At 40.6% G+C, this 25,220-nt stretch overlaps 1 protein-coding gene across 1 annotated transcript; it reads left to right on the top strand.

Moving 5' to 3' along the window:
• The first annotated feature begins 5,712 nt into the window (after positions 1 to 5,712).
• On the top strand, positions 5,713 to 24,005 carry lysmd3 (LysM, putative peptidoglycan-binding, domain containing 3). The gene is made up of 3 exons (XM_060844170.1): positions 5,713 to 5,977; positions 9,816 to 10,085; positions 22,447 to 24,005. The coding sequence occupies exons 2-3, from the start codon at positions 9,822 to 9,824 to the stop codon at positions 23,089 to 23,091; spliced, it is 909 nt and encodes a 302-aa protein (XP_060700153.1). The 5' UTR covers positions 5,713 to 5,977; positions 9,816 to 9,821; the 3' UTR covers positions 23,092 to 24,005.
• Positions 24,006 to 25,220: the final 1,215 nt, after the last annotated feature.

Below are 25,220 nucleotides of genomic sequence, written 5' to 3'. Positions count from 1 at the left end.
GGTTGTCACGGAGGGAACGGTCTTTGCGGAAGGTGGAAAGGGGTGGGGAGGGAAATATATCCCTGGTGGTGGGGTCTTTTTGGAGGTGGCGGAAATGTCGGCGGATGATTTGGTTTATGCGAAGGTTGGTAGGGTGGAAGGTGAGCACCAGGGGCGTTCTGTCCTTGTTATGGTTGCAGGGCTGTGGTCTGAGGGCGGAGGTGCGGGATGCGGACGAGATGCGTTGGAGGGCATCTTTAACCATGTGGGAAGGGAAATTGCGGTCTCTAAAGAAGGAGGCCATCTGGTGTGTTCTATGGTGGAACTGGTCCTCCTGGGAGCAGATACGGCGGAGGCAGAGGAATTGGGAATACGGGATGGCATTTTTGCAAGAGATAGGGTGGGAAGAGGTGTAATCCAGGTAGCTGTGGGAGTTGGTGGGTTTGTAAAAAATGTCAGTGTCAAGTCGGTCATCATTAATGGAGATGGAGAGGTCCAGGAAGGGGAGGGAGGTGTCAGAGATGGTCCAGGTAAATTTAAGGTCAGGGTGGAATGTGTTGGTTAAGTTGATGAATTGCTCAACCTCCTCGCGGGAGCATGAGGTGGCACCAATGCAATCATCAATGTAGCGGAGGAAGAGGTGGGGAGTGGTGCCGGTGTAATTACGGAAGATCAACTGTTCTACATAGCCAACAAAGAGACAGGCATAGCTGGCGCCCATACGTGTGCCCATGGCTACCTCTTTGGTCTGGAGGAAGTGGGAGGATTCAAAGGAGTAATTGTTAAGGGTGAGGACCAGTTTGGCCAAATGAATGAGAGTGTCGGTGGAAGGGTACTGTTGGGGATGTCGGGAGAGGAAAAAACGGAGGGCTTGAAGGCCCTGGTCATGGCAGATGGAGGTGTAGAAGGATTGCATATCCATGGTGAAGATGAGGCGTTATGGGCCGGGGAAACGGAAGTCTTGGAGGAGGTGGAGGGGGTGGGTGGTGTCTCAAACATATGTGGGGAGTTCCTGGACTAGGGGGGATAGGACAGTGTTGAGGTAGGTGGAGATGAGTTCAGTGGGGCAGGAACATGCTGAGACAATGGGTCGGCCAGGGTGGTCAGGCTTGTGGATCTTGGGAAGGAGGTAGAATGGGCAATGTGGGGTTCCCAGACTATGAGGTTGGAAGCTGTGGGTGGGAGATCTCCTGAGGTGATGAGGTTCTGTATGGTCTGGGAGATGATGGTTTGGTGATGGGGGGGGGTGGGGTCATGGTCTAGGAGGCAGTAGGAAGAGGTGTCCTCGAGTTGGCGTTTAGCTTCAGTGGTGTAGAGGTCAGTGTGCCAGACTACACTGCACCCCCTTTATCCGCTGGCTTAATGGTGAGGTTGGGATTGGAGCAGAGGGATTGGTGTTGTGAGGGTGAGAGGTTAGAGTGGGGGAGGGGTGTAGACAGGTCCATGACGTTAAATGGGAACAAATTCTATGTTTGGATATTATTACCTCATAGATCACCCAGCACCATGTGATGCCAGAGATCTGGAGGTGAAGAATTGGCCTGTTCAGCTACATGAAGGCCCACAAGCAAACTTGCAATGCTTGATTTCATCCTCAAATTGAAGGGTGGCCAATGGTACAGAATAACAAGGAAATCTTGCTGTGGACATTGCCTTTACCAACATTGACTCAGCTTTGAAAACCATGTCACTAGCTTTAGGAAGGCCTAAGCAGCTGCAAAAGAGCTAGATCTACAACTGCACATCTACTTGTGCATGCCATTCAGTAGTAAGAAACAATTCTGAAACTTCACAGTCACAACTCAATAACCTAAATCCATTCTTGATAACTCCAAACCCATCTCCAAACGTGTTGCCAGTGGAGGTGGTAGATGCAGGCACATTAGCGTCATTTAAGTTGTTAGTGAGCTTTGAGAAGATTTGCAGCTCAGGTTGAGATTCTGGATGTAGATTTGCTTGTTCAGCTGTGTTGAGACGGAAACCGTATGGTCTCGTCTCCACGTGTTCGTTGGAAGGAGAGATCAAACCGGCTAGAGTTTGGAGCAAAAAACACCGTTTATTACAGAATCAAGACTGGCAAACTATACAACGAATTCAAAAGCATGCGAATTCGTTGGAGAAGGCGTTCTCTCTTTCCCTTCGGATCTGGTGCAGTTATACTTCGCGCTTCCTCAAGTTCCCGGTCAGTTTTCCCTCGTTCGGTTCTCTCATTGGTCGGTTCACCTGTCTGTGAAGGGATTAGTGTCTCTATTGGCTGCCCCGAGATACCTGTCCAGCTCCTGCTGTGCTCAACAATGGGTAGACATCCTGGGTTCAGCAGTTTCCGATCTTGTAATTTAAAAGTTTATTGTTTGGAAGGGTTTCCTCATTGCTATGCGCCTGGCTGTCTGAGCGTTCACAATAGTTCTCCATAGTTGAATATACAGGTATTATCATTTAACACAGGACCCGAATGAGTTTGACGTCAGCGGAGGCATTAGCAAGTACTTTATCAATCAAGTGTAGTATCGGTGCAATTTACACTATCCGATAGTTACCGGTTTCCTTTATTAACAATGAGAGTGTAACAGGATGATCTGAAACTGACGGACATGTTCTAATCCCCCAGGAATGTGGCCCCAGGCAGACAGTCCTGCAGTGGCTGGGTTTACTTTACATGGCTGTGTTTTAGCTGGTATCTGACAGTGTCTGCTTTAATAATGGTGCTCCCCTCCCTAGCCCCAATGTAGGTACCCCGATAGCAGATTATCCCCAACAGCTGGAAGGTTCATTTTCAGATGTTTCATCGAAGCCAATGTCTGGAGGCTTACTGAAGATGTCACCTAGTATGGTGGCAAAATGTCTGAAAATGAACCTTCCAGCTCTGCGAGTAAACCTATAGTCATTTAAGATGTATTTAGACAGATACATGCATGGGCAGGGAGCAGAGGGATACAGATCCATAGAAATTAGAATACAGCATTCGATATAGGATCTGGATTGGCACAGGTTTGGTAACCCTAAGGGCCTGTTCCTGTGCTGTAATTTTCTTTGTTCTTTAATAATCCCTGAAAACCCAATCTCAATATCTCAACATCCCTAATACAATAACTCTATAATCCCAATAGTTTAATACCCCCAATCTCTATAAGGTCAATTCCAATAATCACGATCCCAATAGTTTAAAGTCCTCTATCCCAATAACCTAATATCCCCAATACCAATATTTTAATAACCCCAGTAGCCCAATCCCAATATTTTATTAACCCCATTAACTCAATATTCCCAATTCCAATATTTTAATAGCCCAATAACCCAATATCCACAATCCCAATATTTTAATAATCCAAATAGCCCAATATATTGAATCACAATATTTGAATAATCCCAATAACCCAATATCCCCAATCCCAATATTTTAATAAACCCAATAACCCAATCCCAATATTTTAAAAATCCTAATAACTCAATATTTCCAATCCCAATATTTTATTTTACCATTAATCCAATATCCCAAAACCCAATATTGTAACCACCCCAACAACCCAATATTCCCAACTCCAATATATTAATAACACCAACAACCCAATATCCCCAATCCCAATATATTAATAACCTCAACAGCCCAATAACCTCAATCCCAAAATTGCAATTACCACAATAACCCAATATCCCCATTCCCTATATTGTAATAGTCCCAATAACCCATTATCCACAATCCCAATATTGTAATAACCCCAATAACCCAACAGCCCCAATCCCAATATTGTAATAACCCCAATAACCCAACAGCCCCAATCCCAATATTGTAATAACCCCAATAACCCAATATTCAAAATCCCAATATTGTAATAACCCCAATAACCCAATGTCCGCAATCATAATATTGTAATAAGCCCAGTAACCCAACATCCCAATCCCAATACTGTAATAACCCTCAATAACCCAATATCCACAATCCCAAAGTTATAATAACCCCAATAACCCAATATCCCCAATCCCAATATTGTAATAACCCCAATAACCCCACATCCCTAATCCCAATATTATAATCACCTCAATAACCCAATATCCACAATCCCAATATTGCAATAACCCCAATATCCGCAATCCCAATGTTATAAGAACCCCAATAACCCAATATCCGCAATCCCAATATTGTAATAACCTCAATAACACAATATCTCCAGTCCCAATATTGTAATAACCCCAATAACCCAACATCCCCAACCCCAATATCGTAATCACCTCAATAAGCCAATATCCACAATCCCAATATTGTAATCACCCTAATCACCCAACATCCCCAATCCCAATATTGTAATGACCCCAATAACTCAACATCCCTATCCCAATATTGTAATAGCCCCAAGAACCCAACATCCCCATCCCAATATTGTAATAACCCCAATAACCCAACATCCCCATCCCAACATTGTAATAACCCCAATCACCCAACATCCCCATCCCAATATTGTAAAACCCAATAACCTAACATCCCCATCCCAATATTGTAATAATGCCAATCACCCAACATTCCCATCCCAACATCATTATAACCCCAATCACCCAACATCGCCAAACCCAATATTGTAATAACCCCAATAACCCAACATCCCCATCCCAATATTGTAATAACCCCAATAACCCAACATCCCCATCCTAACATTGTTAATACCCCAATAACCCAACAGCCCCAATCCCAATATTGTAATACCCTCAATAACCCAATATCCACAATCCCAATATTGTAATAACCCCAATAATGGAAATCCCAATATTGAAATAACCCCAATAACCCAATATCCCCAATCCCAATATTGTAATAACCCCAATAATCCGACATCCCTAATCCCAATATTATAATCACCTCAATAACCCAATATCCACAATCCCAATATTGCAATAACCCCAATATCCGCAATCCCAATGTTATAAGAACCCCAATAACCCAATATCCGCAATCCCAATATTGTAATAACCTCAATAACTAATATCTGCAATCCCAATATTGTAATCATCTCAATAACCTAATATCTGCAATCCCAATATTGTAATAACCCCAATAACACATTATCCCCCATCCCAATATTGTAATAACCCCAATAACCCAACAACCACAACATTGTAATAACACCAATAACCCAACATCCCCAATCCCAATATTGCAATCACCCCAATAATACAACATCCACAATCCCAATGTTCTAATAACCCCAATAACTCAACATTCCCAATCCCAATATTGTAATTACCTCAATAACCCAATATCCAGAATCCAAATATTGTAATCACCACAAAAACCCAACATCCCCAAGCCCAAAATTGTAATAACCCCAATAACCCAACATCCCCAAACCCAATATTGTAATAACCTCAATAACCCAATATCTGCAATCCCAATATTGTAATAACCACAAACACCCAATATCCCCATCCCAATATTGTAATAGCCCAAACACTCAACATCCTCATCCCAATATTGTGATAACCCCATAACCCAACATCCCCAATCCCAATATTGCAATAACCCCAATAACCAAACATCCCCAATCTTAATATTGCAATGACTCCAATAACCCAACATCCCATCCCAACATTGTAATAACCCCAACCACCCAACATCCCCAATCCCAATATTGTAATAACCCCAATAACCCAACATCCCCATATTGTAATAATCCCAATAACCCAACCTACCCAATCCCAATCCAAGACACTGACTTCTCGCTGTTACCATCGCGAGATCTCACAGTTTGGCTGATCTGGCAGTTTGAAGATCGTAGTCCAGAGAGAGGGAGAGGGAGACTGTGAGGGAAATAGTGATAAAGGACGGCAGGAGGGACCGACACTGAGGAGGCAGAGAGCAGGCTCTGAGGGACACGGACTGTCCGAGTACCGGACCAGGCCCCGGCCTGTGTAGGGAGATACTCTCGGCGATGCCGGGCGCCCTCCGCCATCACCCGGCGACGTGGCTCGGCTCGGCTCGGTGAAGACATGAAGCTGGCGGAGAGAACAGGTGAGTCCCCAGCGTCAGGCCACTATTTCACGAGGCAGAAGCTTCCCCCTACCCTCCCGGGAGGTGGGGAGAGGCAGAGAGCCCCGACCTCCGCATCGCCAACACCCCCCGGGACGGGGGAAGGACAGAGCCTCCCAAGAGGGGACAGCTATGGCCACAGGCTCATGAGAGTTCTGGATGTGATCCTCGGAAATCTAGGGCAGTAGACACACAGATAGTGGATGTGCTGTTCTCATTTTACAGTTATGAGAAGAAACTGACTTGATTCGGTTTATTCTATTTGGAGTACGGTTTGAGGGGGCAGGGTGCGATGGGGGAATCTTACAGAGTTTTGCAAAATTACGAGGGGCATCTTTTCCCCATGGCGGGCGTGACTAAGACCAGTGGGTATAAGGTGAGGTGACAAATTTTGCTGAAGAGGCAGCTATTCTGACAAAGTTTGAGAACTATCTGGATGGAAGAGCACTTAAAATGCCAGGGCACAGTAGGATTTGGACCAAGTGCGGGTAAATAGGATGGTGTCTATTGGTTAGCATAGATATGTTGAGACAATGGACCTGTTTCTGTGCTGTATGACTCTTTAAGCATCTTGAAAATCTGGAAAAGGCCCAATAAATCTATCAATGGGACATACTTATTGAAAATAACAGGGAAACAGAATAAGGATAATTGTAGGCAGTTAGCTTAACACCTGCTATTGGGATAATTTTAGTTTATATTATAAAGGATGTAATAGCAGAGCATTTAGGAACACATAATATGATCAAGCAGATTCATCATGGCATCATGAAGGGGAAATGACACCTGACAATTTTTTTTGAGGTGGTAACAAATACAATAGATAAAGAGGAACCAGTGGGTGCCAAAGATTTGGATTTCCAAGTGTTTGATAAAGTACAGTTTATAAAGCTACTTAATAATATAAATGGTGTTTGAGGGAATGTATTAACATAGTTACAGATTGACTAACTCTTAGTAGATTATTGGGATAAAGGGTACATATTTAGGATGGCAACCTCTAACTAGTGGTGTGCAGCAGTTCTGGCAGCATTTGTGGAGAGAAATTGGAATTATCATTTATGATCAGGTGACCCTTTCTCAGAACTCAAACTGAAACATTAACTCTAATTTATCTTCACAGGTGCTGTCAGACCTGCTGAGCTTTTCCAGCAATTTCTACTTTTGTTTCTGATTTACAGCACCATAGTTCTTTTGATTTTTTTTAAACGAGGATGAGTATTGGGCCCCCAATTATTAACAATACATTAATGACTTGGATAAGAGAAGTGAATGTGCCATCTAGAAACTTGGCTGTCATACAAAGATAGGTGGGAAGGCAAGAGATGAGCAGGACGCAGAGTCAACAGAGCAATATAGACAGATTCAGAGAATAGGCAGAAACTTAGCAGATGGAATATAATGTGGGAAACTGATGTTATATACTTTGGCAGGAGGAAGAGAGGAGTTGAATATTATCTCAGTGAAGAAAGACTACAGATTGCTACAGCACAAAGGAATTTGGGAGTCCTTGTTAATTAATTTTAAAAAACAGCATATAAATTCAGCAGGCAATGAGAAAAACAAATGGAATGTTGATCTTTATGTCAAAAACAATGGAGTATAAAAACAGTGAAGTCTCACTAAAACTGTACAAGGCACTAGTTATTGGTTTTGGAGAGTCCAAATAAAATTCATTCCAGATATGGAGGGATTAGCTTATGAATTCTAGGACCAGAAGACATAACCTCAGAGTAAGGAGACACCCAGTTAGAACAGAGATGAGGAGGAATTCCTTCTGAATGTGATGAGTATATGGAATTCTTCACTGCAGAGGGCTGTAGCAGCAGTGGCATTAAGTATGTTCAAGGCAGCATTAGGCAATTTTTTAATCAGTAGATGAATCAAGGAATAAGGTGAAAGGCAAGAAAGTGTAATTGAGGTTTATCAGATCTGCCATTATTTCATTGAAGGACGGAGAAATGGATCTATTGGATAACTTCTGTTTCTGTGTCTTGTAGTCTTTTGCCCGGTGGGTTGGGGCTTTGGATGTTGGGGGTAAGGTCAGAGACTGGACTCTCCCCAAGGAAGCGGCATGGTGGCTGACTGGTTAGCACTGCTGCCTCTCAGTGCTATGGACCCAGGTTCAATTCCAACCCTGAGCGACTATCTATGCAATGTCTGCACATTCTCAGTGTGTCTGCGTGGGTTTCCTCCGGGTACTCTGGTTTCCTTCCACAATCCAAAGATGTGCAGGTTAGGTGAATTGGCCATGCTAAATTGCCCATGATGTTCATGGATGTAGAGGTTAGGTGCATTAGTCAGGGCTAAATATAGAATAATGGGGTAGGGGAATGGGTTGGGGTGGGTTACTTACCAGAGGGTTGGTGAGTTTGGACTTGCTAGGCCAAAGGGCCTGTTTCCACACTGTAGAGATTGTATGATTCTATGAAGATCTTAATGTTTCAGTATAGTGCTATATTAGAGTGATAGCCATCAAAAGCTGTCAGTAAGAAAAATGAACAAGATTTGCAACCAGAAACTAATGAGAAGTGAGACGTAGATTATATGCTTAATTCCGATATGGTGCAGCTCAGTGAACTAATAGGTAATGTACAGTGCTTTGGACATAATCTAGACATTAAAAGCATCATGCTAATACAACCATAACAAAGTCAAATTAGCTTCTCTGGTTTTATAGCTAGAGGTATGGATTAGAAAAATAAATTAATATTTTACTGGTAGATGAACCTAGTTGTAACTGTGGTTCAAGGATATTTTCACATAGGACTTAGGGAAATGTCAGTAAACAATTTAAAATGTAGAATGCAAATTCACTAAGAGTTTAGAAATCTAAGGGGATACAATTAAAAACAAAATTGAGAAGATGGAACTTTTTCTCTTGAAATGAGAAGATTGAGTGCTGGCAGAGGATGTCAAGATTATTTTAAGATAAAGTGAAAAATAATTTCATTTGTCACTGAGATGGCAAGCTCCAAGAGTTTGACTGTGGCTCCTCCCCATTTCTTAATGATTGTGTATATCTTGGGTTGTTAGTTCCATACTATTAACTATTCTGGATCCTAACCATTTGTTTGAACTCAAAATACTATAAAAATGTATTGACGATTCCAACTGTTGGTTGCCTAAGTGGTAACCTGTATTTTTAAAACGTGTTATAGAGTCATAGAATTGTACAGTATGGATACAGACCCTTAGGTCCACATCATCCATACCAATCAGAAATCCTAAATTAATCTAATCCCATTTGCCAGCATTTGGCCCATATCCCTCTTAAAACCTTCCTATTCATGTACCCATCCAGATGCCTTTCAAATATTGTTAGTGTGCCAATCTCCATTACTTCCTCTGGCAGCTCATTCCACACATGCACCACCCTCTGTGTGAAAAAGTTACTGCTTAGGTCCCTTTCAAATTTTCTCCATTTGCCTTAAACCTATGCTTTCAGGTTTTGGGCTCTCCTACCTTGGGAGAAGACCTTGGCTATTCACCCTATCTGTAGGTTTAGTCATTGAAAACAGGTCCAATTAGATTTAATCACTTTTTCTTTTTTACTGATGTAGCTGGACCTGAGTTTCTTCAGCACTCCCTGTTGTTGTCTCAGAGTTCTAGCATCTGCAGTTCTTTATTTTTAGATTTTATCATTTGTTTGTGTTGTTCTTAGTCAGCATAGCAGTTGGATTTCACATAGACATCAGCACCCCTGAATCAGAGAAGGGAAAGGATTTACTGGCCTTCCTCATGTGACTTCACTTGTTTAAATTATTTGCTTGCTTTTCTTGGTGCAGTTTTAGACTAATTAGATTAAATTTCTTTCCAGTTGACCATGGCAGGGAGAAGTCAAACTCGTTTCTTGCCGGCTACTATTCAGCCAGCACTGGGAAGCAATGTTTACGTATTTGCCAGTGGCACACCTTCAGAAAATGAACTTTCTGAAGAGGATACAGAATGTTTTGAGCTGAGACCAAGAGGAAAGGAGAAAATACGAAGAACAACATCTAAAGATCGGTTGGATGATATTGTGTATCTGATCTGGGAAATTCAAGAGGGCGACACTTTGAATGCACTTGCCTTGCAATACTGTTGTACTGTAAGTGATGATTTCAGTAGTAACGTAAAAGATTATTACAAGGAGAGGTGTAAGGAATGATAAGAAAAACTTTAGATAGAAAATATGTTTGAAGATATAGATGTGGGAGTAAAGGTACAGAACACTCTGGTGTTAAACTACTATAAAGTAATGGATTGATGTAGCAGTGCCAAAACTGAAGGGAATGCAAGAATAACAGTGTCAAATACAGCAAAAAGTCTATTGTGGAAAATTCATTCTAGCAGTTGTGCAATGTGGCTAACTTAACTGCAGAGCACTTCTTGATGATTTCAACTGCCAAATTAAATTAGATTTGCAGATTATGATGGAAGTACAGAAATGGGTTCCAATTTTGAGTATTGCCGTGTAATGTTTTTATACTTTATAAACTATCATACATTTCATTATGTTGTTGAGACTACTACTTTAGGAAGTAGAAAACAGACATTTTTCTGAATTTCCAAGACCAAATGGATGCCTCAAAATATGGGAAAGATTTGTATGAATCCATTGCATAAACTACTTTTTGGCTGTCTGTTTAAAACAGTCTTAAATAGGATAATATGAAGAAGACTAAATAAATTTTACATTTTTGATTCATCACTCATTCAAAATGTTCAGTCGGGATAAATAAAAATGAGAGTTTTTCAATTCATAGCTTGGCACTCCTGTTAACTTTACAGAATCATAATACACTTCAGCACGGCAAGCCCCATTGATTGTGAGTGTTAGTTTCACATCCACATGATTTAATTTTGTTTGCTATTATAGAGCTTGAGAATTGCTGAGAAAAAATACATTTTGTCTAAACTTTTCATCTTGCAGTGATCAGAATACTTCATAAGATACCAATGTTAAGGAAAAACAACATTTTTACTGTGTGAGAGGAAAGTGCTAACTGATTGTTAAGCGGACTCAGATAGGGAGAGTTGTTGCCATGGAAAGTACACCTATTAAGTGATGACTTACAGTTAACTGTCAAGCTTTGTCTAAATTTTAAGCAGTTTGACTTTGGTCTGGGTATTGCCCTGAGAAATGAACATAAGAATGGTTGTCACTCATTTTGTTGAGATGAAACAAGCACACTGTGTACCTGAGTTCTTTTCATTGACGAAAATTACAGGACACGGTGTATTAATATATGAAGCTTCCATTATCTGCAGGTAAGTCACATTGTGAGTCTGACTGACTGACAATCCTAAATTGATTGTTATTGTAATTCTTTGTGCATTCTGGATTATTTAGCAAATGTTGCCCATTTGCAGAATTACATGGAATGCTGAATAATATTTTAAGCTTGACAATTGTAGGCTGGTTGGTGAGAGTTTGCTTATTGCAAACCTCCAAAGTGTCAATCTTCCAGGCACTTGGTCTGAATTGTTAGTAGCACTCTGATAGTGAAATGCATGTACGGGGATTATTCAGATGAGCTCATAAGCTGGAGGATGGATAATTTGGATAAATGTGAGATGTTGCATTTTGGTAAGGCAAACCAGAGCAGGTAAAAGTGAGGGCCATAGGGAATATTGATAAACAGAAAGCTAGTGGTGCATTGCGTAGTTCCTTGCAAGTGGAGTCTGAGGTAGACAGTGTGGTCAAGAAGGCATTTGGCACACTTGCCTTCATAGGTACGAACATTGAGTATCGGAGTTGGAATGTCATGTTGTTGCTAAAAGGAGCATTGGTGAGGCTACTTTTAGAACACTGTGTACCATTCTGGTCACTCTATAGGAAGGATATTGTTAAACTTTAGAGGGTGCAGAAAAGATTTTCAGAGATGTTGCTGGAACTGGAGAGTTTGAGTAATAGGGTGAGGCTGAATAGTCTGCGACTTTTTACCCTGAAGCATCAGAGGTTTTAAAATCATTGTGGGCATGGAAAAAATGAATAGCCAAGGTCTTTTCCCGAGGGTAGGAGTGTGCCCAAAACTAGAGGGCATAGGTTTAAGGTAAGAGAGGAAAGGTTTAATAAGGACCTAAGGGTTAACATTTTCATGCAGAGGGTGGAACAGGTTACAAGAGGTAATTCTGGAAGCCAATACAATTTAAAAGGTATTTGGATATGTATAGGAATAGGAAGTGTTTAAAGGGATATGGGCCCAATGCTGGCAAATGGAATCAGGTCAAATTGGGATACCTGGTTGGCACAGAGAAGTTGGACTGGAGGATTTGTTTTCCTGCTATATGACCCTATTTGATAGGTAGAATGCCATTTTTGCTTGACATTTGCATCTTTTTGGTAGCAAACACAACTCGTGTCTAGTACGTAGTAGTAGCATGAAGTTACCAACTTCACCTGTTAGTGAAATGCTTGAGATGTCTTACACTTCTTGGGAAATCTGACATAGACTGGGTACTTTTCAGTAGTAAAAGTGATGGCATTAGGCCTGTTCCTTAATTTGCATAATGTATACTGAGAAATGGTACAAATATCCACACAAGGAACAGGAGTAAGCCTCAAACAAAATCAGAAATTGCTGGAAAAGTTCAGCAGGTCTGGCAGCATCGGTGGAGCAATCTGACAAAGAGTCACACGACTCTTCTGGTTTTTATCCAGGAATAAGCCAGTCAGCCCTTCCAGCTTGTTCTGCCATTAAATCAACAAAGGCTGATCTGATTGTAATCTCCCCTTGCCATTCCTGCCTACTCTGATAAAACTTTCATCCTCTTGCTTAACTGAAATTTATCTACCTCAGTCTTAAAATTATTAAAGGACTGTGCCTCCATCACCTTTTCAGGATGAGATTTCAAATGATTCATTACTTGAGAGAGAAAATATTTTGCTAATTCGTTGTTTTAAATGGACTTCTCCTTATTTTTAAACAGTGACCCCGAGTTTTAGCTTGCCCTATAAGCGAAAGCATCCTCTCCATATCTATCCTGTTAAAACTCTTTCAGAATCCTATTAGACATTTGGTATCGTGCCACACAGCAGATTTATGATAACGTTATAGATCATGCTATAGGAGGGTTATGGGCAAATGGATGTAAAATTGGCTGTGTGATAGAAAATGGAGTGTAATGTTAAGTGGATATTTTTTGAACTGGAAAAATTTTGTAGTGGACTTTTCCAGGGTTTCAGTATTAGAAGACTAACTTTTCCTGATATATGTTAATGATCTGGATATTAGTGTGCAGGAGACAGTTTCAACTTTTACAGATGACTCAAAACTTGGGAAGAATTGTAAACTGAGAAGAGGGCATTGTGGAACTCCAAAAGGAATTGCTGAAGTGGGCAGATAGGTGACTAATGAAGTTCAATTCCGAGAAGTGTAAAGTGATATACTTTGGTAGGAAGAACATTGAAAAGTAATATAAAATAAGAGATCCATTTATAAAAGAGGTGCACAAGTGGAGGGACCTGAGTGAATATGTACAGAGATCATTGAAGGTGGCAGGAGGTTTCCTCAGCTTTATTAATAAGAGTACAAGAGGAAGTAGGTATGTTGAATGTGTATAAAACCTCAGCTCGTATTAGACCTCCCTTGTTGTAGGGTGTATACTTGTGGATGCCACTAAACAGGATAGCTGTAAATCCATTGGAAAGAGCTTGGAAACAGTTCGAGGAATAGTTCCGGAATGAAAAACTTCAGTTATAGGATAGAGTTGTAACTTTTCTTACAAGAGAGAAGGCGGCTCTGAGGAGATTTGATATCTATTTTCAAAATCATGAGTTGAATGGATTGAGTAGATAGTGAACAACTGTTCTCATTCGTAAAAGGAACAACGAGAGGGCATAGTTTTAAACTGATGTGCAAAAGAAGCAGAGGTAATACAAGGAAACGCTTTCTTACACTGCAGAATAATTAGGATTTAGAATACATGGCTTGGAAATGTGGTGGAGGCAAGTTCAATTGAGGCATTCAAAATGGCATTCGATGACTATTTGGATAGAAATAATGGGAAAGCATAAGAAGAAAAATCACAATTGGGACTACATAATGATGTTAGTCAGGTGACTAATACTGTGCACTGTACTCCAAGTATGGACTCCCTTGTGTCCTGGAGAACTGAGTGTAACCTACTTTTGTGTTCAATTCCCATCATGATACGTTATAACATTTTATTACACTTCCTAAGTACTTGCATTCAAAGCTTATGTGGTTCATGCACAAGAACACCCATCTACATCTCATGGTTCTGCAGTTTCTCATCGGTTTTTTCTTCTTTCTGCAAAACTGGACAATTCTACCTTTTTCCACAATATTCTCGGCTAGCTAGATTTTTGCCCATTCACTTAACTTGACTATATATTTTCATAGTCTCCTTGTGTCCTCTTCATGCTTTTCTACCTGTCTTTATATCATCACCAAATTTGGCAACCAATCCTTCCGTCCCTTCATCCAAATCATTTATAAAACTTGTAAATAATTGTGCTCTCAGCACTGATCCCTGTGGGTCACCACTTGTTACATCTTGGCAACCTGAAGAAGACTTTTTATGCGTACTTTCTATTTTCTGTTAGTTAGCCAATCCTGTATCCATGTTAATATATTGTTCCCTACACTGAGTTTTATTGTCTACAGTTACCTTGGATGAGGCACTTTCTCAAATGCCTTCTGGAAATCTAAATAAAGTACAAACACCAGCTTCTCTTTATCCATCACACACAACCTTAAAAAAGCTTAAATTGATTGTTTTCTGAAAAGGAAATGTGTTTAACCGATGTTGACTTCACCTGATTGCCTTGAATTTACACTGAAGTAATTTTTAAAATAATAACCTCATTATCTAATCAGGACAGTCATCATTTGAGGAAGGATAGCTGGCCCACTACTTTGGTATGTTTCCAATTATGTAGATATGTTTGCTATATCTGAATTGATAGCTGCATGTAGGAATTTCCATACAAGTTTTAATAGGCCCACCTTGCACTCAAATTCATTTCTGAAATAAAACAGTCAAATGAGCTCCTTTTTCTTGATGCCCCAGTTGAGAAATTGATGGTTTCTCCACTACTCTGTATTGCAAGTGTACTTTCACTGGTCAGTATTTGCATTTGCCATCCAACAATTCAATATTCTGCAAGACTGACTTTATCAGCAATGTCACAAATAAGGCTTGAGTAATTTATTCATTGTGCAAGCTTGATGCTAAAATAGGATCATATCAAAAAGCATATCCCTTCGCCATTTCATTTTGCAACACAGAGCAGTCCACTTTTGCAAAGCCCAAACTCAGAATCTAACATCAGATGTGATTCTGTGATTGGATTGTATTTATTAAATAATCCAGAATACAATATGCAAAGAATTACATAGTCAGTTGGGCTTGCAATGTGAGTGTACTCAAAGTTGAACAAACTAGTACACAGAACTGTGTTCTTTGTATATAAAAAAATTGTTTCTGTTTTAACTCAACAAAATAGGTAATAGCTGTTCTTTGTTCATCCCTCATGACCATCCATTGACCAATCAGAATCCATCTGCCTGGTTTAAAATTTAGCAAAAATTAGTAATTAACTGCAAGTCGTCATCTAACTGATGCATTCACCATGGCATTTGCCTTTACTAATCAGAGTCAACTTGCCAACTAATCAGCATCCTCTTAAAAAATATTAATGTTGTTTTCCTTTTACATTGGTATTCTTGTGAATTGTCCTGATCGTTTTAACAGAGTCATAGAGATGTACAGCACGGAAACAGACCCTTCAGTCCAACCTGTCCATGCCGATCAGATATCCCAACCTAATCTAGTCACACCTGCCAGCACCTGGCCCATATGCCTCCAAACCTTCCTATTCATATACCCATCCAAATGCCTTTTATATGTTGCAGTTGTACTTCCTTTGGCAGCTCATTCCATACACTTACTACCCTCTGCGTGAAAAAAGTTGCCCCTCTCACCCTAAACCTATGCCCTCTAGTTCTGGACTCCCCGACCTCAGGGAAAAGACTTTGTCTATTTATCCTATCCATGCCCCTCATAATTTTGTAAATATCTATAAGGTCACCCCTCAGCATCCGGTACTGCAGGGAAAACAGCCCCAGCCTGTTCAGCCTCTCCCTATAGCTCAAATCATTCAAACCCGGCAACATCCTTGTAAATCCTTTCTGAACCCTTTCAAGTTACACAACATCTTTCCGATAGGATGGAGACCAGAATACTTCTAATGTAGTGATGATTTGGAGATGCCAGTGTTGGACTGGGGTGTACAAAGTTAAAAATCACACAACACCAGGTTATAGTCCAAAAGGTTTAATTGGAAGCACACTAGCTTTTGTAGCACCGCTCCTTTATCAGGTGGTTGTCCTGATGAAGGAGCGTCGCTCCGAAAACTAGTGCTTCCAATTAAACCTGTTGGATATAACCTAGTGTTGTGTGATTTTTAACTCTAATGTAGTGGTATTTCTCTCACACATTGTGTTTCTTCTCTATAAATATTTGTCTCCGTCACTCTTGGGTATCAAAATTGCTTCAGCTTCAGTAGCCAACGTGAGTATTTGCGATTTTTTTTTTGTTAACAGTTCTTTTGATGGATGTTGCCACCCAGGCCAGCATTTGTCACCCATCCCTAATTGACCTTGAGTGAAGTGACTTAGCAGGCTATTCTAGAGACTAGAAGATCATAAGAAATAGGAACAGGAGTCAGACATTTAGCTCACCAAGCTTGTTTTGCTATTCAGTAGGCTGCTCTGGCACTTCTCACATTCACTTTCCAGCCCTTTGTTCTACTATCTATCCTATACTGTTCTATTCTCTCCTAATCTCTTAATATACACAAGGAATTTATTTTCTCAGCTATCTTTGGCAAGGAATTCCAAAGACTCTTAAGCTCTCTGAGGGAAAAAAAATCCTCATCATTTCATCCTTAAATTTGTGCCCCTTTATTCTGAGATTATGCCCTCTGGTCCTAGACTGTCCCATGAGGGGAAACATTCTCTCCAGATTCCTATATGTCTCAATGTGATCTCTTCCCATTCTTCTAAACTCCAGTGAATAGACTCGCAACCTGTTCATCTTTGCTTAAAAGACAGTTCCTCCATATCGAGGAACATCCTTGTGAATCTTGTCTGAACAGCCTTTAATGAAATATATTTTCTTTAAAAAAGGGGACCAAAACTGCTCTCACGGCTCCAGCTGTGGCCTCACCATCGCCTTCTGTAGTTGCAGTAAGACTTCCCTGTTCAATGACTTCAAACCCTTTGAAATACGTGCCAACATTCCATTGCCTGTTTACGTGCTGCACCTGTGTGCGAGCTTTGTGTTTTGTGCACAAGTAGTCCAAGTTCCTTTGTTTTGCAGCATTCTGCAGTTTTTCTCCGTTTAAATAATGTGTTGTTCTTTTAAATAAACAACTTCACATTTTCCCATATTATACTCCATTTGCCAACTTTTTGCCCACTTATTTAACCTGTCAATATTTCTTTTTAAACTGTTTGTATCCCTATCAAACCTACGTTTTGACCTGATTTTGTATCTTCTGCTGTCTTCTTGCAAGTCATTAATATATATTGTAAACAGTTTTGGTTCTAGCACTAAGCAGACCAGTCATGGGTTTGCCAGCCTGAAAAAGAGCCCCTTATCCCTACTTGCTGTTTCTTGCCCACTATCCAATCCTTTATCCTTGCTAACATATTACTTCCAACACCATGGGGCTCTTATGACTTAACTTTTTGTGAGGTATATTGTCAAACACCTTCTGGAAGTGCAAATAAACCAAATCTACTGGTTCCCCTCTATACACCCTGCATGAAAATTCTTAGAAAACTTTAGTGAGGCAGTGCTGATTCTATTTGATTAGATTATGGTTTTCCAAATGTTCTGGTATTACTTCTTTCATAATCAATTCCAGTACATTTTTCCAACAATAGATATTTGGCTAATTACTATAGTTAACCACTTTTTGCTTCTCTCTCTCTTTGAACAGGGGTGTCACATTATCAGGTTTCCAGTGATCTGGTACTGCTCTAGAATCCAGGACTTTGGGAAAATTACAACCAATACATACGCTATCTCTGAAGCTACTCCTTTTAGGATTCTAAAATGTAAGCCATCTCGGCCAGGGGACTTATCTGCCTCTAAGTTCATCTTGTTTCTGCAATACTAGTCCTCTAATAATGGTGGTAGTATTTGAAATAACTCCACAGAGGCTGGTATCCTGTCACTAAGTCATCCTTTATTGACACATGGAAAGTCCTTGACACTGATCCAGCTTCCTTAGAGCTTCTTCTCAGAGTGAACAAAACCTCTCACAATCGTGTTTTTTTTCCTGTTTATAATATTTAATTAAACAATCCACAGGTTTCAAAACAATTAACATTTACAGCTGTATACAGAGAAACAGCATTTTTACAAGGGAGAGGAATGGCAAAGCCAAGACCCAAACCCTGACATTCAGCCGGTTTTCAGGGGACATTCATGTTTATTTCTTTTCAGAACCAGCTCTCAGAATGAACAGAATCTCTGACACTCCGACACTTTTTTTATTACCTCCATACTACCGCCTATTTGCAGTAGTGCTTATTTTTTTCCCCACCACCCGTGTTGTGTGTGTGCAGGTGTGAGATACAGTGAAAGACACAAGGTGCATGAATCTTTATTCAATTTCCACCACCAGGAAGAAAGGAAATACCCGAGTGGCCAGTGACAAGCAGTGCCCTTCACATCAAAGGGCAATGCTGTGTGATCAAACAGTGAAGGGGAGGGAGGGATTAAATCAAAACAGAGTTGGACAGAAAAATAATGCATTCCACTCCCTGCGGCACCACCTCTCCCTGATCAGCTCAAGGGTGTTGGTGGACAGTCCGTGCTCCTTTTCCAGACACACCCAGGCCCTAACGTAACATTCATGTTTATTTTTTATTCCATCACAAAGTTATCCTTACATGTGGAGAGTGCTTGAATCTGATCTAGGTCCCTCAGAGCCAGCTCTCTGAGTGAACAGAACCTTGACACTACTACTGTTTTTTTTACCCCCACACTACCATCTAACTGCGGTAGTGCTTATTTTTTCCCCAGCACCCATGTTGTGTGTGTGTGCCGGTGTGAGACACAGTGAAAGACACAAGATGCATGAATCTTTATTCACATTTCCACCACCAGGAAGAAAGGAAACACCTGAGTGGCCAGTGACAAGCAGTGCCCTTCACATCAAAGGGCAATGCTGCGTTATTAAACAGTGAAGGGGAGGGCAGGGATCAAATCAAAATAGAGTTGGAGGGAGAAATAATGCACTTCACTCCCTGCGGCACCCACCTCTCCCTGATCAACTCCAGGGTGTTGGTGGACACCGCATGCTCCTTTTCCAGAGACACCCGAACTCTAGCGTAACATTCATGTTTATTTTTTTCATTACCTCCATGGTAGTGCTTTTTTTTGTTCCACAGCACCCATGTTGTGTGTGTGCAGATGTGAGACACAGTGACAGACACAAGGTGCACGAATCTTTATTCAGTTTCCAACACCAGGAAGAAAGTAAACACCCGAGTAGCCAGTGACAAGCAGTTCCCTTCACATTAAAGGGCAATGCTGTGTGACCAAACAGTGAAGGGGAGGGAGGGATTAAATCAAAATAGAGTTGGAGAGGGAGATAATGCACTCCACTCCCTGCGGCACCCACCTCTCCCTGAACAACTCCAGGGTGTTGGTGGACACCGCGTGCTCCCTCTCCAAGGACACCCGGGCTCTAACGTAACCGCGGAAGAGGGGCAGGCAGTCGGCCCTAACGGCCCCCTCCATGGCCCGCTGCCTGGACCTGTTTATGGCCAGTTTGGCCAGGCGCAGGAGCAGACCCACGAGGAGGTCTTCAGACCTGTCCTCCCTCCTCCGTACCAGGTGCCCGAAGATCAGGAGCATGGGACTGAAGTGCACCCAAAAGCAGCGGAGGAGGTTTTTAAGAAAATCAAAAAGGGAGTGCAAATGCCCACACCCAATATACACATGGTCCATGGACTCCACAGCACCACAGAACACAGCAGTTGGGCTGGGAGTCCGTGAACCACCGCAATCTGCAGTTGCAGGGGACCGCTGCGTGCAGCACCCTCTACCCTGATCCCCGAGAGAACGGCGGAGGACTCCCGCGTAGAGAGCCCTCCACTGGGGGTCCCCACTGCCCAGTGGCAAATGGGCATGCCAAGGTGTGTCCAGACGGTGGATGAGGGAGAAGAGGTGGACGGTGTGAAGCAGCAGTCGATACAGGGCCCGCTGTTTTACGTCCTGAAAAGGAGCAAAATTAAAATTCCGGAGGCGGCTCAGGTTGTGGGGCACAGGCTCCCGCGGGAAGTACGGGACCTTGGGGCCAATGTGAAATTCCGTCCGGGCTGGGTTGAGCGCGGATGGGATCCCACCGCACACCTGAGCGTCCTCCAACTGGTGCACTACGTTGGGTCCAAGCACTGCCGTTTTAAGGCGTAACGGTCCCAGTTTATTCAGCCTCTCATATTTCAAGGTCTAATCTGGTGAACATTCATAGTGCTGACTACATGCAAGTATATCCTTCCTTCAATATTGCACTGAACCAAAACTATTAAATTTGGGATAAATATTGTATCCTCTAAATATTCAAATTAATTTTTCAAACAATATCTCTCTTGCATAAAAAAGTATGTTAACTTGTTCTAGTCTTACTCAAACTTCCTAAATAACAGATTCCAGCATATTCCTGATGTCAGACTACTCGCCTGTTGTTGCCTGTCTTCTTTCCCTCCTTTCTTGAACAGAAGTTTTTTTTTAATTCATTCTCAGAATGTTGGCATGGGTGGCTGGCACAGCATTTAGTGCTTATTCCTAGTTGTTCTTGAAATGTTGTTGATGCAGTTTAGCTGCCTTCTTGAACTACAATGGTCTTCAAAAGAGCTGTGTGATGACACTCTTACCAAACAAATGCATTCGAGGCAGGCAGTGAAGACCTAGTCCTTAAGTATCTTTTTTCTTCTTTTTGGTTCCCTCATTACCTGTCACAGACTGATTCTAGCAGCAATGACCATTAGGTCTGTACCAGGTCAGTCATTAGTGGTGCTGTCAAAGTGGTCTTGGTTATGAACATTGACATTCACAACTCACAGTGCATTCTGTGCCCTTGCCACCATCAGTGCTACCTTCATCGTAGAAAAGTATTGATTCATCAACTGAGGTAGGACAGTACAAAAAAATCAGCAGAGATTTACTGACTTATGTTTGACCTAATGCCATGAAACTTCAACCTGTAATGGATTAATGTTAAGGGCTCCCAGAGTAACTTCCTTCTGACTTTATACTTACTATTCTGCCACCTCTGCTGGGTCTGTCCTGCTGGTGGGATAGCACTTCTCCAGGGTTAGTGGTAGTGTGGTTTCTGGTACCTGCATAGAGTCCAGGTGATCTGTCCGTTTTGATTCCTTTATGTTTGAGTATTTGTCAGCAGTTGATGTAACACCTTTGCTTAGTAGGCTTCTTCAGAGAGAAATTGAGTTTTTTTTTGTTTTCAAGCTCTTTGCTGATTTCTAAAACATTCTTAATCCTCAGACTTCCTACTAGTTTTTGCCACTTTAGAAGCCTCTTTTAATCCAATACTATCTTTAACCTTCTAAATGACTCAGTTGAATATATGATATGATTGGACTGAGGAAAAGGTCAGAAGTCACACAAAACCAGGTTATAGTCCAATAGGAGCAGTGCTTCGAAAGCTGTTCCAGATAACCTGTTGGATTGTAACTTGGTATCGTGTGATTTCTGGGGGGTTTTTTTGAATATTTTAATTTGTTCTTAAATTTATTTCCAAAATTTACTCTGCCATATGTTTTAGACTCAATTAGACTTAGCCTGTTCTACTCTCTCACCAAAATAATTGGCCTTTTTAAAGTTGTGATTCATGTTTGTGACTGGAATACACTGTGCACAGTACCACTAATCTGCTTATTTTAGAGTGCCCCTTTCACTGAAAGTATCTCACCGTAAACCCATTTCTTCTTGTTCTGTTTTCTAAAATTAATAGCTGCCCTATTACTCCTTGTAAGCCTCACCCTCATTCAACAATATACCCAACTGTCTCCCAGAAATCCTTAGTCCTCAAGTCAAAAAAAAACAATTTCAACAAGTCATGCTGACTCATCAACCAGGAATTGGTGGTATGGTTAAAAAAGATATAACCTTCTGATTGTTTTAATTGTGATATCAATGAAAGAGATTTTTATTAATCTGTTAGGAATGTAAAGTAGAAAAATCTGAGATTACAGGTCCAGGAAGATATTGGGAGGTCAAAATGCAGGCACAGAACTGATGAGATTGAAATACACTTTGAGGTGGCTACCAAGTTTGGTATTAGAATTACAGTCTAATGTCATGCATTTATTGATGGTAAAGAGAAATATGGCTATATAAAGCTTTCAGAAAGAATAACATGAGTACAGTTTTTCTTGCTAAACATCAAATTTAATTTTCAGGTTGCAGATATCAAGAGGGTTAATAATCTGATCAAAGATCAAGACTTTTTTGCTCTCAGATCTGTGAAGATTCCTGTGAAAAAGTTCACTTTGTTGGGTGACACATACAGTCCAGCCAAATCAAGACTAGTTTCACGTCCTGCCTTGGAGTCTAATGCACAATTTCAGGACCCCAATACGGGTGAAGATTCCTCTTCAAGTGAAAACGCTGATAACTTTCTCCGGGAAGTTGATAAAGACATAGAAAGAATAGTGAAGTCAAATGACACCACTAAGGAGCATTTAAATGAGGTTGTTTCTTCTTTAACTACACAACCATTTTGTCAAGCGGCAGATCGAAAAATATTACCGCGGAAAGATCCACATTATGGAGCTGACTGGGGCATGCGCTGGTGGAATGCAGTGATGATAATGTTGGTAGTTGGAATTGTTACACCTGTGTTTTATCTACTCTACTATGAAGTCCTTGTAAAGGTTGAAACAAGCCATCATTCTACTGTGGAATCAACAAATCTACCTGTAACTCAGCCTTCACAGCAAGAGCCAAAGCATAGCTATGGAATTAATTCTATGGAAAGGACAAAAATGGCCTCAGAGGAGGCCCTTGAGCATGTGAATTCTAATGTTCATGTGACTGTCACCTGACCACAAACATCTAGTACATGGAGTGCAGTGCAGACATGAAACAATTATGTTCAAAAGTGTCTGGGGAAATTGCATCATGTTGGAAATATCATATATTCAACTAAAGAAAAAAGCAGTTAACACTTGCCTTCCAATGTTATGGGAACTGATGATATAAAGGTAACTGACAAAATTAATTTCAAATAAGCAGAATTTTTGCCTGGGTCAATTGATAATATGTAGCATCTATAATTGAACATGGATTTATATTTTAAGTCCTAAACAGCATATTTGTTGTTTATTGACCAATGTCTTCCTTTCCTAATTTGCTTTTGTAAAATATGTTTGTAATTTTGTTGCGATCCAGTTATTTTCAAGCCCGAAAACACGTCAGTTATTAAACTGCAATTCTGCCGAGCATGAGAAATAAAATAAAACACCTTAAGCAGTTTAAAGAATGATGCCCTTTTGTAAAGCATTTTATTGATATTAGATGCAACCATGCAGTTAGTACTCCAGAATATTGTTTTCTTTTTAAATGCTTAATAATATTCTGAATGTCACAACACAAAAGTCTTAATCTCATCTATTCATATAAAGGAATTTTGTTGCCTGAAATTAAGTTTTAATGTAAAAATATATTTATTGACTGTTAAATTACCATAGTTGAGAGCATGTGGATATTTAGTGTTGAACTATTCAAAGTTAGTGTTGTAAAGTAGTGGTTATTCTGTAATTAAACTGGAGATCATAATTGTGAACAAAATATCAGATGATTCTAAATTGTTGACATTATAAATGAAATTGCAGCTGTTTAAAAATGAATTTCCAGTATTTACACCTGTTGTATTTTCTTAAAGGTTTGTAACAGAATTTTATTCTTCTGGAATTTATCATAAATTTTAGAATAAAAATTGAAACACCTGTGCACAATATATTTCGCATTGTTTATTCCAAGCTAAGTATAAATGAGTAAATAAATTAGCATCAGCTTTGGTCTCATTCACTAGTACCCCTCTCATTAACCTGATAGGCACGAGCCCAATAATCCTGCAAAACTAATTTTCAGAGGAAGAAAAACATTTACTCCAGCCTGTCTCATCTGGCTGGATTGTCTAACACCAATACCCTTTGAATGAAGAGTCTACAAACTTCTACTTCCTTTAAGTTTACATATCATGCCTTCTGGTTCTGGAATTCCCCCACCATTTTGATTACGTTAAGTCAGCTGCCACTTTAACCCTTTAAGCTCTGAGTTTACCTGGTGAATCTGTACTGTACCCCATTTAAAACTAATATGTCATTCCTGAGGTTTGGACCTAAAACTGAACAGCAAGAGTATTATTCAGTTCACATATTTTAAAGAGTTGATTAATGACCTGGATATATGTGACATACTTTCAGAGGTTACAGATGTTGTGGAACTTGGAAATTAGCGAACAATGATGAATAGGAGCAAATGAGGATATTAACTGTGGATAAGGCTGAGATTAAAAGGTATGAAATAATGTATTTTGGAGGAAGAATGAAGTGAGCTAAATAATTTTAAATATTAATTGTTTTCTTTTGTATAGTTAAAAACTGTGTGTAAGGGAAGGGTAGTTTTCTTAAAAGCTGTTTTTTCAGAATCTCTTTTACACATTATAATATATAAGCTTTAAATTCTGTGTGTCAGCAGCAATCTGTCTAGACACACTGGATTTGAGAAAAGTGTAGGTCTCTTTAGACCAGCCTTTTAACAGGGAATTATGGCATGCTCCACCTGTCAGATGTGGGAGATTAGGAAACAGTCGACTGTGCCTGGAGACTAAGTCTGCAGGAGGTGTGTTTGGACCATCTCATCTGAACATTTGGATCAGCTGGAAAGGCAGTTGGCATCTCAGGAGCATACAGGAGGCACAGAGTGTTGTTGTGGTTCTGTTCGCCGAGCTGGGAATTTGTGTTGCAAACGTTTTGTCCCCTCTCTAAGTGACATCCTCAGTGCTTGAGAGCCTCCTGTGAAGCGCTTCTGTGATCTTTCCTCCGGCATTTATAGTGCTTTGTCTCTGCCGCTTCTGGTTGTCAGTTCCAGCTGTCCACTGCAGTGGTCAGTATATTGGGTCCAGGTCGATGTGTTTGGAGGCATGGCACTCATCCACAGATTCTAGGAA

Source organism: Hemiscyllium ocellatum, chromosome 2 (assembly GCF_020745735.1).
Source record: "Hemiscyllium ocellatum isolate sHemOce1 chromosome 2, sHemOce1.pat.X.cur, whole genome shotgun sequence".
Lineage (NCBI taxonomy): Eukaryota > Metazoa > Chordata > Chondrichthyes > Orectolobiformes > Hemiscylliidae > Hemiscyllium > Hemiscyllium ocellatum.
This window is presented reverse-complemented; position numbering and strand designations above follow the sequence as displayed.

Bases quoted from the DNA above. Each gene is read 5' to 3' on its own strand.
- lysmd3 (XM_060844170.1), top strand. From the start codon at position 9,822: ATGGCAGGGAGAAGTCAAACTCGTTTCTTGCCGGCTACTATTCAGCCA. The intron at 10,086-22,446 runs GTAAGTGATGAT...TTTAATTTTCAG, and splicing joins CCTTGCAATACTGTTGTACT to GTTGCAGATATCAAGAGGGT.